This window comes from Pogona vitticeps, chromosome 1 (genome assembly GCF_051106095.1).
Source record: "Pogona vitticeps strain Pit_001003342236 chromosome 1, PviZW2.1, whole genome shotgun sequence".
Classification (NCBI taxonomy): domain Eukaryota; kingdom Metazoa; phylum Chordata; class Lepidosauria; order Squamata; family Agamidae; genus Pogona; species Pogona vitticeps.
Window position 1 is genome coordinate 153635254 of NC_135783.1, and position 16536 is coordinate 153651789.

General features: G+C 41.4%; 1 protein-coding gene and 1 non-coding gene across 8 annotated transcripts in view; both read right to left on the bottom strand.

The window, feature by feature from the left end:
- Nucleotides 1–16536, bottom strand: part of TASP1 (taspase 1) — a 98117-nt gene that overhangs the window by 24919 nt on the left and 56662 nt on the right. For all 7 annotated transcript variants that reach the window (XR_013543409.1, XM_020801256.3, XM_073003376.2 and 4 more), the window contains one exon: nt 9252–9362. Coding sequence is in view for 6 of the 7 variants with exons in the window: in XM_020801256.3 (XP_020656915.1) it covers nt 9252–9362 (111 nt within the window). In the remaining variant the exon portion in view is untranslated. The remainder of the gene's footprint in view (nt 1–9251; nt 9363–16536) is intronic.
- Nucleotides 13582–13752, bottom strand: LOC144586185 (U1 spliceosomal RNA). The gene has a single exon (XR_013540931.1). It is a non-coding gene; the product is annotated as a U1 spliceosomal RNA (small nuclear RNA).

Here is a 16536-nt window from a genome sequence, read left to right on the forward strand (position 1 = left end):
AATGATGAAGGACTTTCCACTCTCTTAAAAAATTCACTTATGCATCCATGATAATGCTGGAAAGGATGCCTGGTTTTGCATACATGCTTAAATACACCCTAAGTCCTATATTTACAGTTTTAAAGTATTCTTTATTCTGAGGATACATTAAAGAAATGTAAGCATTCTTTTTTTAAAAAAAACTGTTTTCCTCTTGGATGTGGTTTTCAAGTGTTCTGTGCAATAACCAAAACCACTTAACTTTATTTGTAACTGGTTCACATTTCCTTCAACAACTCAGAAAAAAGGGGATCATTCCCAACTTGGTTTCCATTAGACTGAGCAGGGCCACTGAGAAGAGTTTTAAATAACAAGCCCTGTTGATAGGGGAAGAAAGCCAGTTGTGGAAATAAAAGACATTCTGAGATCAATTGTTAGAGGTCAACAGCCTGAACTACTGTTTCCTGATGTCTACACAGTCCCAATATGGAAAGCTGACAAAATACATTACTTGATGGGTCTTATACCTCAAGAATCATGTAATGTTTCATAAACATTCATTCATAAACATTTGGAAGACCAAGTGACAATTTTAGGAAAAATGATTGGCTGACTTCTCATCATTGTTAAGGCCAAGTATATTCAGCTGGAGATGAGTCATAAAGGAAAGAGTCAAGGTATTACTTCTTAGAATATGGCTATAATTGAAGCACTGATCCCTAGCATGGCCCAAAATGTTTGTTGTTTGAAACAAAGAAGCTAACCTACCCATCCAAGTACCCAAAACTAAGCAAATTATGTTGCAACACAAAGCAGAACATTCTACAAGGAACTTCTATTTTTATCTAAAATATTTTTTCCTAAAGGATCCAAGGTAGCGACAGTATTAAAAGAAAAAAAATTAAAAGCTAAATAATAAATTATTACAATATTGGAAAAGCATTAAACAAATATATTACAACTCACAAATAAGAGCAATATTAGAAGTTCAAGTAAAACAACACATAAAATAAACCTTTTTTAAATGCCCCTTGGTCAACCAGTCATTTAAAGGAAAGTCCGCCTGAAAAGAAAGGTCTTTGTATGCTTGTGGAAGGATAGCAAAGATGGAGGCAGCCTGGCCTCCTGCGGGAGGGAGTTCCAGAGTCTGGGAGCAACAGAGAAGGTCCTCTCCTGTGTGCCCACCAAACACACCTGTGAGGGTGTTGCGACCAAGAGAAAGGCCTGGGCAGGCGCACAGAGGGAGATGTGGTCTTTTAGATAGATTGCACCCAAGACATTTAGGGCTTTATAGGTTAAAACCAGCACTTTGAATTGTGCTCGGAAATGGCCTGGCAACCAATGGACCCATTTTAACAAGGGTATTACATGGTCCCTGGTACCAGCCCCAGTCAACAATCTGGCAGAGGCACTTTGGACCCTTTCTTAACACTTTCCATAGGCAGTCCCATGTAGTGTGTGTTACAGTAATCCAACCAAGATGTAACTAGGTCATGTGTCACTATGGCCAAGTCACGGCTCTCAATTCTACTACATAGTATGACTGGAACTAACTGACCCCTGAAAAACCTTACTTGGTTGGCTGGTATCTACAAAGTAAGCGCAAGTAGAAAGGTTTAGTTTATCCACAGAGATGAACACCTTATACAGATTTAAGTAATGCAGTAATTGCACAGGTAATAGTCTGAAGGCAGATATCTATCTTCAGGATGTAATTAATACTTCCAAATGTACTCATCCTAAAAGGGGGGAAAAAGGTGTTCGACAGAATGAGACCCCCAGACCCCCAAAAACATATCAACCATTTGGAGATTTTTCTCTCCTGCATCAGAGTAAAAAAGACTAGGTTTTTTCTTCATCAGCAGCAACATTAGCAAAGAAACAAATAAGCAAATAAGCCACTTGAATTATGCACAAGAAACATTGTATTTCACATCCAAATAATTGCCACGGACGCTAGGACACAAAAGTCACTACCCCAGAAACATCTCCAGCCCTATAGCTACTGCTCCAACAGAACATGCTAATTTGCTTAATTAACAACTTGATAGTCTCACTCCTATATTAATGAACCATCATCACTTTGTCTATTACCTGTATCCTCACCTAGTCAAGGGGATATGTATAAATATAAAGGTCATGCATTTGGAGTCAGTGTCTAAGATGATAGATTTTGATCTGTGAAACCTCTCACTGAAATAAAACTGTTAGTCTCTCAAGGGCTGCATTTTTATCCTTTGTTTTGCTGACACACTGAGACAGACTAACACTGCTACTTCATTGGAAACTGGTCTCAGAGATGTTTCCTGACAGCCTTCCCGTTGCATTTTCAACAGTTAACTGTTTCTGATAGATTAGAAGCTGTTGGTTATTTCATTCTGTTGGAGGACACAGTTCCACTTCTGTATGAATACTTTGTGTACTCTTCTGCCCTTTGCTTCAGATAGCAAAACATTGCAGGTCAAGCCAGATGCCAATTGCTGGGCTCAGCTATTGTTGGCAGTAGGAGCAATCCAAAGTTTTCTGATAAAACAGCACTCTGCTGTTGATCAGAGTCAAGACATCAGAAATGACTAGCAGATCCAGTTTTTGCTCTTCCAAGTCCATTTGGTCAGCCTACTATAGCTTTACTGGCGGTGTTAAATTCCCTCTTTCAGCTATCATCCTGAGTTATAAGCACTATTTTGGCAAGTCTTAATAAAGCCTCATCCACATTTACAGATGTCTAGGTTACAGGCCTCTCAAACGCAGGACAGCAATCATTAAAAGGACAGCAATCATTAAAAGAATTTCTCTGTTTTCAAACTCCACAGGCGTGCAGGGAGAACCTCATCATAAGATTGCGCTCTACAACTTCAGGCTCATGGGCAAATGGTGAAGTATCTAAACCAGGTGAAAGACAAGCAACCTCTTTCCACAAAGCTTCCATCCTATAATGTGAGCATACACACATAGAAGATCACATGGAATGCTCTTCAAAAATAAAGCAAACATTTTTAGAATGTGGCTTTCAAGGTTAAAAGCATTTCATCTACAATTCTAAGTGTCTACATATATTTCTATTGTTAGTCCCCATCCCCACCAATCTGCCTGCCTGCAAAGCAGGATAAACCATTTACTATGAAGCCTGCATCCCATAAACTTGGCTGAATTTGAAAGAAAGATAAGAGTCCTAAAATTCCTTATTCTATATGAAATGTGTTTATAGATCGGGGGGAAAACTCTTTGGGGTGTTTTTTTCAGAGCACTAGTTGTGGGTATATGAATGTTCTACAAGTCCTGTGGGGGATTGTCCCAGATCTCTTACATTGGCAACAGTTGGGGGCCATCAGCAAAGAATGGAACTGGAATAGACTGGAATGAATTCAGATAGACTAGCAATGGTACTTCCCTCTCCAATATGCTAGCTTGTTTCAAATGAGCTAAAATAAGTGTTCAGCTTATGGTATATACAGTGGTGCCCCCCTAGACGCTTGCCCCGTTAAATGACAAAATTGGTTGACGATGCCTTTTTTGCGATCACTACAGCCAACGCAAAATAATGTTTCCTATGGGTTTTTTTTTTCATTTAATGACGATTAGGTCCCTGCTTCGCGAACTGATTGTTCGCAAGACGACAATTTAAAACAGCTGATCGGCGGTTCACAAAATGGCTCCCTGCTGCTTTCCGGACCTATTCCTGCAAGACAGGGATTGCAAAATGGCCGCCTTATGGAGGATCTTCGCTGCACAAGCAGGTATTCCCCCACTGGAACACATTAACTGGTTTTCAATGCATTCCAATGGGGTTCTTATTTTCGCATGACAATTTTGCTGTACAGCGATTTTAACGGAATGCATTATCATCGTCATGCGGGGCACCACTGTAAAATTATTATTAATTGTTGACTAAAGATTCTTAGTGAATCTGGACATTTCCTTATATCAACACATGTATAGTTCTTCCTAGAAATGGTTTGTCTGTCACTTACACCCAGCTAGGCCTTTCAGAGATACACATAAGAATTATTCTGGTCTCTTCAAATCATATTGTGGAAATCGACTAACAGGCAGGTTAAACAGGATTTTTATTTATTTATTTATTTGTTTGTTTGTTTATTTATTTATTTATTTAATTTTATTTATTTTTTATTTATTTGGCTTTTTGAAAGAGGTTGATTTCATTTGGTATTTGCAGCAGTTCTGGATGAAAAATATGAAAAACAACTTGTAACTGTTTTATTTGAACAAAGACCTTTACCTGAGATGCTGTATAACTACAGTGCTTTCCAGTGATCTGAAACATAAACACCCAACTTATGCACAGTCTGTTCAGATAGCATTCTTATGTTGTTGTAAAGCTGATTCTGACTTACGACAAGCCTATAAATTAAAAATCTCAAAGCGGTCTTATTGTCAACAATCCTTTTCAGTTCTTCCAAACTCAAGACTACAGCTTTTAAATATGTTTCTTCAATCCACCTCATGTTAGGTCGTTGTCTTCACCAACCATTAGTCTTTTCCAGTGAGCCTTGCTTTTCATGATACATCAGTCTCATGGCACAGTGGTTAAACTGCTGTTCTGCAGCCAAAACTGTGCTCACAACCTGGGGTTCAAAACCAGGTAGCTGGCTCAAGGTTCGCTCAGCCTTCTAGCCTTCTGAGGTTGGTAAAATGAGTACCCAGCTCACTTTGCAGAGGAGCGGGCAAAGTATAGCTGGCATAGTTAACGTGTAAATTGCCTAGAGAGTGGTATGGGGTGGTTTATAAGCAGCACACACTGCTCTTTTTTTTAAAAAAATCTGAAGTACAATTGCCTGAGTTTAATCATCTTAGTTTATCACAGGAATTCAGACTTGACTTCAACCAGAAGCCACTTGTTCATCTTTCTGGCAGTCCACAATTTCCCCCCAGTTCTCCATGTATTGATTTCTGCTCCCCACTTCACAACTGTTGGCCTCACAAAATTCAGCCAGTCATTTCCCACTTCATTTCTGATTCCTAAGATCTTGGGTTCTATTTTATTTCGTAGCTTTGCATTCCCAGCACACACTATTACAGGCACATCTTGTTTCGATGTGTGATCAACTTACTCTTGAACACTTGCATAGACACTTTCAACTCCTCCTTGTTCAGCATCAATAGACTTGAAAACTGAAGTGGCCAGGAACAGTACCCTTTCAATCAGGTAAATTACAAGACATTTTGTCCTGGAAACAATAAACCTAGACAGAATGGTGTGGTCCTAATACAGAACTGAGACACAGCACATGCTAATAGGGACTATAATGTAAAGTCTGACCAAACTGGGTTATAAAATTTCTTGATTAATAGAGAATATAGTTTTTATCCCACACCAGATTATTGTGCTTACCACTTTATTATTAAAAACAAATTTCTTATATATCGGACTTCAGGTATTCTACTGCTACCTGAGCATCATTTGTGACACCTACAATGTCTTCTAATAAAAATGTAATAAAGCACAGCTGCTACTATATTGGGCTGACAGCTGGTATTTTTAAAAAAAATCCAGCTTTTTGAGTAAGAAAATATATGACTAAGCATCTGTGGAAACTTGGGTTCTACAAAATAACAACTAAACAAAACCTGGTGGTAAAGAATAAATTCAGCTGCCTATGAGACTGATATAACAAAGACACATTTTCTGTTCTGACTTTTCTTTTCAATTCCCTTTTTGCCAACCTATTATTTCTGGAAGGATCCAGTACTATTATATTAGACATTTTAATGTAACCACAAACATAACTACTTTTTAAATAAAAAAGATCAAATGAACAAGTCATACTGTCATGAGAAGGCTATTAACCTACTTTATCCACAGTTATTTCATAAGAGAGGGAAAACCTGCATCACACATTACAGCTGAAGCAAACTTTTGTATCACTTAAATCAACAGCAGGAAAGTTCCTAAGAAAAGAACTATTCAGCATATGCCCAGTATTTTTGCATAACCTCTTAGGTACACTTTTGCAAAAAGTTAGCTGTTCTGATTCCGAGAAACGACAGCTTTTAGCAAACCACATGCTAGGGTTTCAGGCTTCTTTGGATCTGATGGCATAATTCTAAAAGCACTAATATGGAACTACACTGTCTGTAAAAATTTCTCTCTCCACATTTCGAGTGAAACACAATATTTGTTCCCTACAAGTTATCAGCAGAGAAAGGTATGTGTGGTACCTATAAAGCTACTAATGACCTATTAAGAAATGGTGCTGTGAAAAAAAACAGTAAAATTTTGTCAAATAGATATTAGAAGAATTCATTCAGGTTAGCTCAGGGTTGTAATTTTATTTGAAAACTGCTTTTCCATTTGCAAATACTGTAATCACTACGATCAAGGTCTCTCAAGATAACGCAAGGATTAGAAGTTAAATTCTGTAAAGACAGCAGCCTTCAGAAATAGCACCCACCCCTCTCCCCAAAAATGATAAATACGTATCATTTTAATTACAAGTTCAACAATATTTCAAGGAGCAGAGAATTCAACCAAAAAACACATTTAGATAAAATAATTCAAATTCGAACACTATCACAGGAGTAACATCCTCCTTTAACTTTGTCTCTCTTGAACAGTGCCTTTGTGACTGAAAATCTGACAGCAAACTTTCTAAAGAAAAAAATCCTCCCAAGTTTCTTTCAATTTATATTGTATTAATTTGCATACATAATTAAAGGGTGAAATCCTCTTCGTACAACTTATATCATGCAAATATGATGATATCACAAACCTGTTTAATGAACATAATTTAATTCAAATTAGTTTAAAGCTCCATATCACCACACACCACATCAGGTTCCAAGGCTCTCTGGGGTTCATATTGAGAAAGCTTTTGGGAGACTCAGAACACAAGACCAACCTCTAATATCTGAAAGGCGCTACCGTATATTTCTTCAGAAGAGTTCAGAACTAGAGATGCGGGTATTCGTATGCGAATATCCCCGCACAGGTGGTGTTAACGAAGGTCCCGCCCCATGGGGCCGGAGAGTCCATTCACTGATCCAACGCAGACAGTGCAATTCTACCAATGGCTCCGCAGTGCGCGATCGGCTAGCCACTCCTGGCAGGAGACGGAAGAACAAGCCTCGCTGCAAGGTGGAAGAGTGGCAAGCAGATTGCACACTGTGGAGCTATTAGGAGAATCGAACCATCTGCGTCTGTGGCGGATTGGAGAGTGGACCGTCCAACCCCATGGAGCTGGACCCTCATTAACGCCACCTGTGCGGGGATATTCGTATTCGTATACGGATATGAATACCCCCATCTCTATTCAGAACATAAAATTTCTCAGGGTGGAATGTGCTAAGTCTTCAACCTCCCTTGCTAATGTTAGCATAAAATGAATGAGAGTCTAATTAGAATCTAATATTCACAGGAATATAACAAAGTCGGAGAGCCAGACCTTCTTCATTATTGCATGGTGTAAAGCTGAGAATTTAATTGAAGTAATTCAATGTGCATATTTTAAATCCATAATTTCTCAATCTACACTTGAACACTATCCATACAATTCTGTTTTTTTCTGAAAACTCTTTGTTAAGGAGTTACTATAGACCTTTTACTAATTACAGCAACTATGTACACACATATGTAATTTGAAACACATAATGATGTGATGAGCAGGCAGGGTTCAAAAAAACAAAAAGCAGATATGCAGGTCAAGAAAAATAAATAAATGAAAAGAGGCATATGGTCCTCAACACCGCCTCATTGTCACTCCAGTTCTCTAAAAAATGCTTCAGTGCTGAAATCCTGTTGCTTAGCACAGTAGTCGTGCTACAGTCAGCCCTCTGAATTATTGGGGATTTGGTGAGTCTGTTCTAGTACAACTGACTGCTAAGCAATAATATTTCAGCCTATATTTCTCTTTCATACCTTGTATTGTCAACTTATCAGAAAAAAATATTAATACTGATGTCACTTCCCATAACAGTTCTTAATACTTCTGTCCCTTAAAGATTAGTTTTGTGGCTATCATTAAGATATTAAGGCCATTAAGAGCCTCGTGGCGCAGTGGTTAAAACGCTGTACTGCAGCTAAAACTGTGCTCACGACCTGGGGTTCAAATCCCAGGTAGCCGGCTCAAGGTTGACTCAGCCTTCCATCCTTCCGAGGTCGGTAAAATGAGTACCCAGCTTGCTGGGGGGGCAATGTGTAGCCTTTATAATTAAAATTGTAAACCGCCCGGAGAGTGCTTGTAGCACTATGGGGCGGTATATAAGTCCAATAAATAAATAAATAAATAAATAAATAAATCATTCCTTATACCTATAGCAAAACTAAAAACAAAATATTGTTTTCATACTACTTCTATGTTCATTTGCATGCAAAACTTTTGGAGCTGAAACCAGGTCCATTAAAAGGTCAGTAGCCTCTTTAGGGTTTGTCGTTGTTGTTATGTGCCATCAAGTCACTTCTGAGTAACAGAGACCTTTTAGGGTTTTGGGTAAGTGAGATATTCAATGAATGCTTTACTACTGCCACCCTCGGTAAGCTTCCTCAGCCAAGGAAACATCTGAACAAGTCTGCTACATCCTAGTCTGACATGCTATCTATTACACCACATTGGCTGTTACAGAGTTTTCTAAAACCAAACAATCAACCAATGTGCAGAATCAACATGCCCCCCCCGGTCCAGTTACTGGGGGATTGTGTGTGGGAAGGTGTTATTGTTTGTACACAATGGAAAAACAATGTTTGGACGCAAAAACAAGGAAAGATCTTATGGCACCTCAAGAACTACCAAATTTATTTGTGGCATAAATCTTTATGGACTAGGAATCTATTCATCCAGTAGACTGTGCTGAATGAAATCTTAGGCCATAACACCTTTAAAAGGTGCCACACAATTCTGCTGGTCTTGCTGCAACAGACTAACACAACTACCACTTTGGAAGGATTTAAGAGGCTATTTCTAGAATCTTTACTCAGATTGCATGTACATAGCTAAGATTTAAATAAAATTTCATTCTTACAGATGAGCATTAAAAGAGGAGAGTGGAACAGGTGTTCCTGTTACACAAGAATTTAGGTTTTCTCCATTAATTACTAATAACTAACATATAATTCAGTACACAGTCTTGAAGTGAAAGGTGTGCACATTTTTAAATATATCCGCATGAAGCAATATCAGAGAGGTGTGAAACAAAATAGAGTGTAATGAAAGGGAGGGTGGCAAGGCAGACAGAGAAAGTGCACTAAGAGGAGATTGAAGTTAGCTTACAGCATCTAGGAAGGCATTAGAGATTTTGCTGACAAATTCCATACTTACTAATAAACTTGTTTTGCATAGTTTCCAGCAGAGCTTGATGAGCATCTTCGTTTTGCAAAGCACATGAGCATTCTCTGGCCAGCAAAGTACGTACAAGGTGCTCTCCACAACCTATATACAACAAATTGGGAAGTAGGGTTAACATCAAAGTGTCCAGTGAAAAATCAGTATCTTAACAGAATACTGGCTTTTTCTTTCCTTTACAAATTCCAGAAAGGTTACAGTGAGACAGACATAAGAACAAGGCAGCAAAAGACTGCAGAAGGAAAAAAAATGGTCATTTAACAGGAAGATACATTATACAGTATAGTGAAGGCTGTTATTTCAAGTACAACCTATTAGTCTTACTTTCAGTAATATGTTTGCATATGTTTAATACTTAATATTTTTCCCATTCACACTTAGCTGAACTTTGATTTCTTTATTAGTAATGCTATTGTTACAACCTATTTAAATAGCTCAAAGCGAAAATCCAGTGTTATCCATCTGCCTGAAACCAATGAAAATTTTCCTCCATGTGAACCGAAGTGCTGGTGGACAATTTAGGGCAGATCTTGGGGATATCAAAGGAAGGAGAGTAGAAGATCTGTTCCACAAATGGAGGACTATTTGCACAGTATTGGCTTTCTCCCTCAGTGATGATATAACAGAACATTAGTTTAAGGATACCTCATCATCATTTACAGTAGGATCCCTATACCCCTGGGATTGGCATCTATGGTTTCACTTATCTGCAATTTAAAAGTATTAGAAGAAGAAAACAACTGGAAATACATATTTTCACAATATATTTACCAGAACTGGCCACTAGACAGAGACAGAGACCAAGTTGCATGTTCTTCTTTAAAATACCTAACATGTCTCTTGCTCCTTCTAGTGCCCAGTTCTGATAATAAATGTGAAAATACTTTCTTTCTGATTTTTTTCTTTTACCATGCTATTTACAGCGGTTTTCAGCATCTGTGGGGAGGCTTGGAACCAATCCCCCACAGATACGGGGGTCCTAATGAATTTGTTTTGCTTCTTAATTTTCACAGATATATCAGTTCTCACTAGATTTAAGGCAACATTTTTACCACTAGGAGCTCACAACAAAATGGATAAGTAACATGGAAGACCACCCTATCTAATTATATGTTTTCTCACAATTTTATAAATTCTGTTTTATGTGACAGCTTAAACAACTAATGAGGGCAGGGAGCCCAAAGGCAGCATGAGAAAAGGAAACAGCTAATCAAGTGACTTGACTTACAATTTGACTTACGAACAGCTCCGGCTGCAAAATTTTGCTTTGACTTGCGGCCGGAGTTTTGATCTACGAACAAAAAAAAGGCAAGGAAAAGGGGCGGGAAATTCAAAAAAATTAACCATTGGTGGTGAAGAAGCTGCTTCTTTGTAGCTCTTTTGCCCCAATGGTTAGGAAAGGGGAGGCTCAGACTCCCAGGCTTCCGTCGCCGCTGCCATCGCCACCTTTGGAGGCCCCCCAGGGTTTCCCCGTCACCATGGAAGACCTCCTGGGGGTCCCCCGCCACCGCCGATCACCGCCTTCAGGCTTTCCCAGTCTACCCCCCGGGAAAGCCTGAAGGCGGCGATCGGCAGCAGCGGGGGACCCCCAGATGGTCTCCCATGGCGGCAGGGAAGCCCTGGCCCAGCAGCGGCAACTGGAGTCCGGGAGGCTTCTTGGCAGCAGAGGTAAGGTGCTGCTTTTCGCTTTTTAAAAACTTTTTAAAAATCTTTTGCAGGGTGGAATTGGGCTCATGGGGTTATGTTTCTGTTTATTTTGGGATTTGTTTTGTTTTTGGCAGCCCCAGGGGCTTACAGTGTCTTATTTTTTATCTTTGGGGGTATTTTTTTCTTCGGCCAGAACAGATTAATCCGTTTTCAATACTTTCCTATGGGAAATGGTGCTCTGACTTACGAACATTTTGACTTACGGACACCATTTCAATACAGATTAAATTTGTAAGTCAAGACAGCACTGTATTTCTTTTTTTAAAATTAGCATGCTACCTTTATATTATGTTCTAATTTCCCAGGATTCACAAATTTTTTCAATGAGCTTTGGGGGAGCCAATATAACCTATGCAGTTGGATACCTCCATTAAGTGCTATACGAGTCTTCAAAGAGTTGAAGCGTCAATGTTAATTATTAGAACCTCAGAACAATGGTCAGACACTCTAAACTTTTAAATAAGACTGCCTTCCTGATTATTAATATGTGGTGAATACGATGGCAGCTAGCCAATATTTATTCTTGGAAACCGTTCTCTTTTTAAAGCAAAGGTGGGAAACTGTGTCCCATGGGTCCCATGCAACCCCTCCACGCACATTTTTGAAGACCAGGATGCTCTCCTGAAAGGAACAGGCAGAATATAATAGTTTGTTTAATGAGAATAGTTACATCCCACCCTACACCATGAAATCTCAATAAAAATATAAAATAGTTTATACAGTATTCCTAAACCCAAAAGACTCTGGTGAACCGTCATGTTTTAACCTGGCACAATACGAAATCAACGTTGACAACAATAAAGCTTCCAAGAGAAAGCATCCCTCAGCCATGAAACTCCTTCTCCTACATCTTCACATAGAGTACCATTCCTACTAGTGGAACATGGAGGAAGATATTCCTAGCATATTGCAATGATTGGTCAGGTATACATTGGGATTTACATTAAAAACAGGATATATGGATATATAAAAATGGGAACTCTGACTCCCAGAAGATTCCTAAAGTGACAATTTTTGCACAGGGGGAGTCACAGTCCCCTACGAAGCCTCCCCAAAACCAAACTACAAGTGGTCACTTTTGAGGAGGCAGTTTCTCCCCATACACCATTTTGGACCATTTCCAGGATTCCTATAGCCTGTGGCAGTTGCTATAAGTGAAAATTTGGCCACTTGCCCTGTCAATGTTGCTCTTCCTATTTCAAAGAGCTCCCCATTCAGCTTTTCAGAGCGCTAAAAGATTACTTCAGGTGTGTGTCCCTGACTCTGACACACTAAAGCTTAGGTGACTATGGAAACACTTCTGTCCCAGAAATTTAACTAGCTGTAAACTTCATAAATTCAGAAGTATGAGTTTGCAAGCTGAGACACATTCTGTGCTTTCACTTCCAAGTTTCCTGGAAGCCTTAGGAAGACTACAGATGGGTATCAAAGACACGCCCTTTGCCAGCAGCTGATTGATGGGTGAGAAAATGTTTATGTTAGTTATAGTCCCTTTTAATTTTTTTATGTTCTACCCATAAACATAAGGCCGATCATTAAAAACTGGAAGGTACAGAAACGTATGCTGTGGGTTAGTCCCTTCCAAATTATTTGTTTTCTGGTTTACAGAAGTGAAGCATACATGACAGCTTGTATTATACTTCACAAAAATTGAATACTAGCTGATTCTCACTGATGGCACTGTGTCTGAGCAGGACCACACAGGCTGTGGGGGAAATTATTTTTAAAAGTCCCTTGACACACAAACTAGGGTTCTTGCTTAGATTTTCCTGACACTTGTTTTTTTAATATGGTAGTAACTTCTTTAAAAGTTTTGATATGGGACCCCCATATATAGTTTGAAATGGTTGCAGAACTCAACACGCTATTTACAATATGTTAGTAAAGCAGGATTTTACAGAAATGTTTTTATTTGGCAAGAAACAAACAAGCAAATAAAAAAGCTTGCATTAGAATGATTTTGTATCACAGCATATCAAGCTAAAAACACCAGTGTTGCTTGAGTCCTCCTAAATTTACTAATCCACAGCTCCAAATTAATTCCATTTATTACAACCCATTCAAATAATGATGAGTTAACCAATCTCCGAATATAAGTACATTGTGGTGAATCTTCAAGCAATATGTCCATAAAAACCAGGAAATTACCACAAGTCAGTCATTTAAATTGCACTGCCAAGGCACTTTGTGAAATGCCACAGCACATTGCAGGAAATGGGGAATCCATGGCTCTTTTTCAGGCAAAAAAACAGAAACAAACAAACAAAATAAATAGAGAGAGAAAAAGATGTTGGTATCTTAAAGTGTTATACCGTATTTTTCGCTCCATAAGACGCACTTTTTCTCTCCAAAAAGGTGGGAGGGAAAGTACATGCATCTTATGGAGTGAATACAATAACCCAGGGTTCAGCCACCACCACCCAAAAGCCTCCCACTGCCCTGCCAAGAGGCCTCTGAACTGGCAGCAGAGACTGCTTGCTGTTCAAACCTCGGCATTCTGCACTGCTAGCTTTCCAGGATCTGCTTCCTGCAGCCCACCTAGAAAACCAGCAAGGCAAACAGGCCTATGGCAGCAAGCAATGCAAATAGCCAAAGACCAAAGGGGAAAGAGTGATTCTAAAAAAACCAAAAACACAGTCCCCAGCTTAAGCAGTTGATTTTCCCACATTTGGGAAATCACAGGGGTCAGCTCATCTGAAGTGCAATAGATGAGCCTTACCCTGGGAAAACCACTTTTACAACAATGGTATCTCCCCTGCTAGGTCTGAGTTTGAATGGCCCCTAAGCCTCCTGGCCCTTTGTGTGCACTATCCCCCAAAGGCATGGTGACCGCCGGCTGTACCTCCTGATCAGAACAGGGCTGCACAGCCCCAGTCCTGAAAGAGGCCAGGAGAGCTACTCAGTGTTTTGGGGTGCCCCACAGGACCCCCATCAGGGGCTAGATGTTCCTCCCACAATCCTCCAGTGCACAGATATTAGCATATCTGCCTGCTTGCATCACCCAGTAGGCTTCTCTATTGGAGAAGCAAAGCAGGAAGGAGGAGTCTCTTTCCCTTCACCTTCTGCAGAGAAGTTAGACCATGTGACTAGCCAGACATTTTGAGAAGCAGAGAGAGAGAGAGAAAGAGAAAGAGAGAGAGAGAGAGAGAGAGAGGACAGAAACAAAAGCTTCTAAAATTGGCAAGTTAAATAGGCCTGAGGGGAAGATAAAGTTACTACTGAGAGCCTGCTAGAATAGCTCTCTGTAGTTCAGAGCTTTGCAGGAAGCTGCATCACTTCATCATAAATTAGGCCTAAATAGAAGTAATTCTGCAGATATTTAAAACATTAAGGGACGGGGGGGGGGGGAGGCTAATGTGTATTGTTAGCCAAATTTCATTCTGAAGCACAGAATGATTAAAAAGGCACTGAGCACATGCAGAATAAAGTTCAAAAGGGAAACCAAAAAGGGACCGAACACTCCTTTCCTTAATATATTACCACCGGGGCTACAGGTTTTATTTGGTGTATCAGCTTGCCACATTAGCTGAGTCCAGTTTTTATGGACTCATCAGAAACAAGGCAATTTGAATTGCAGAGGGCAGATCTGAATCACAGATCTGAATATGTTCAAGTAAAGCTTTGAAATCTTGAAAATTGGTTTAAGAACCCAAGGAGATTTCACACGTACACACACACAATTGCAAAAAAATTTTAGTAGTCTTTTTGTGTTAACTAAAGCTGCATTGTGTTGCTCCCTCTGTTTTTATTGGTTTTTCTTAATCATTGTTCGGCCAGCCTTGGTGCAAGTCCTCTTGCCACTGGATGTCAGAAAGAGAAGCCCCACTGCCATCCCTGCTGCTTGTTGCCACCCCACTTTTGCTGTGATGCCACATTCAGACCGAGGAAGAAAGTAGACAGTAGCAAGATCCAGCTGTGTCTCCCAGCCACTGCCATCTCCATCATGTTGGCACCTCTTAGCCAGCTGTGTGCAAACTCCTGATCCCAAAGGTCTTGGGGCCCAAGGGATTCTGGGGAGAGGTGGTAATAAAGGATTACCAGCGTGCCTGCGTGAGGAGGAAGCCAGGGACCATCGGCCAGCCACAGCCACTGGGTGAGAGGCAGTGGACTGTGGTTGGGCCCCTGCTGGACGCCAGCCCTCTTTTCCAGAAGAGCTGCTCGGCCCCCTCTGTGTCTGCAGGACCAGGTCCTGCTGCTCCGGCTGCCTCATCCCCTTTGAACACCAGCCACCTGGCCGAGGGAGAGAGAGAGCTCTTAGCCAGAGCTGCTTTTGGGACCTGACCAGACCAGCGTGCCTGCGTGAGGAGGAAGCCAGGGACCATCGGCCGGCCACAGCCACTGGGTGAGAGGCAGTGGACTGTGGTTGGGCCCCTGCTGGACGCCAGCCCTCTTTTCCAGAAGAGCTGCTCGGCCCCCTCTGTGTCTGCAGGACCAGGTCCTGCTGCTCCGGCTGCCTCATTCCCATTGAACACCAGCCACCTGGCCGAGGGAGAGAGAGAGCTCTTAGCCAGAGCTGCTTTTGGGACCTGACCAGACCAGCGTGCCTGCGTGAGGAGGAAGCCAGGGACCATCGGCCAGCCACAGCCACTGGGTGAGAGGCAGTGGACTGTGGTTGGGCCCCTGCTGGACGCCAGCCCTCTTTTCCAGAAGAGCTGCTCGGCCCCCTCTGTGTCTGCAGGACCAGGTCCTGCTGCTCCAGGCTGCCTCATCCCCTCTCAACATGAGCCACATGACTTGGTGGGGGGGAGAGAAGGGGCTTTAGAAATGCTTTATTTTATATATGTTTTAAATGTTTTTTAAATTGTTTTTAATTGCCATCAATTAAGAAGAGACCCACAGCGGATCTAATGGAACAGGAAGGGGGGAGGGCGTTGGAGGGGGCAGCCATTGAGGTGGTGCTGGGTAGGGGAAGGAATGGCGGTGGGGGTAGAACATGCCCGCGTAGGAGAAGAGAAGTTAGATATCTTACATCTATCCTCTCTTCTAGTCCTACTCCCAACCAGATGGTATCAGGTGACCATATCAGCAAACCCTCGAGCCACACGGTGCTGTTGATGAACGCCAGGTCAGTACAAAATAAAACTGCCCTCATCCATGATGTAATTCTGGATGAGGGGGCTGACCTGGCGTGCATTACTGAGACCTGGGTGGGAGAGGAGGGTGGTGTTTCCCTCTCCCAGCTGTGTCCACCTGGGTACTCGGTCCAGCACCAAGGTCGCTCGGAGGGTCGGGGAGGGGGAGTTGCTATAGTCTATAGGAGTTCTATCTCCTTGACCAGGCTTCCTATCCCTTTGAGAGGAGGTCTTGAGGGCCTGTATTGTGTGTTGGGCTCGCGAGACAGGTTAGGGATTCTGTTGGTGTACCGCCCACCCTGCTGCGTACCAACAGTCTCCCTGCCTGAGCTGACGGAGGTAGTCTCGGACCTGGTGTTGAGGACTCCCAGGCTGTTGGTGCTGGGGGACCTCAACATTCACGCCGGGGCTCCCTTGACTGGGGCAGCTCAGGACTTCATGGCCACCATGACAACCATGGGGCTGTCTCAATGTGTCATCAG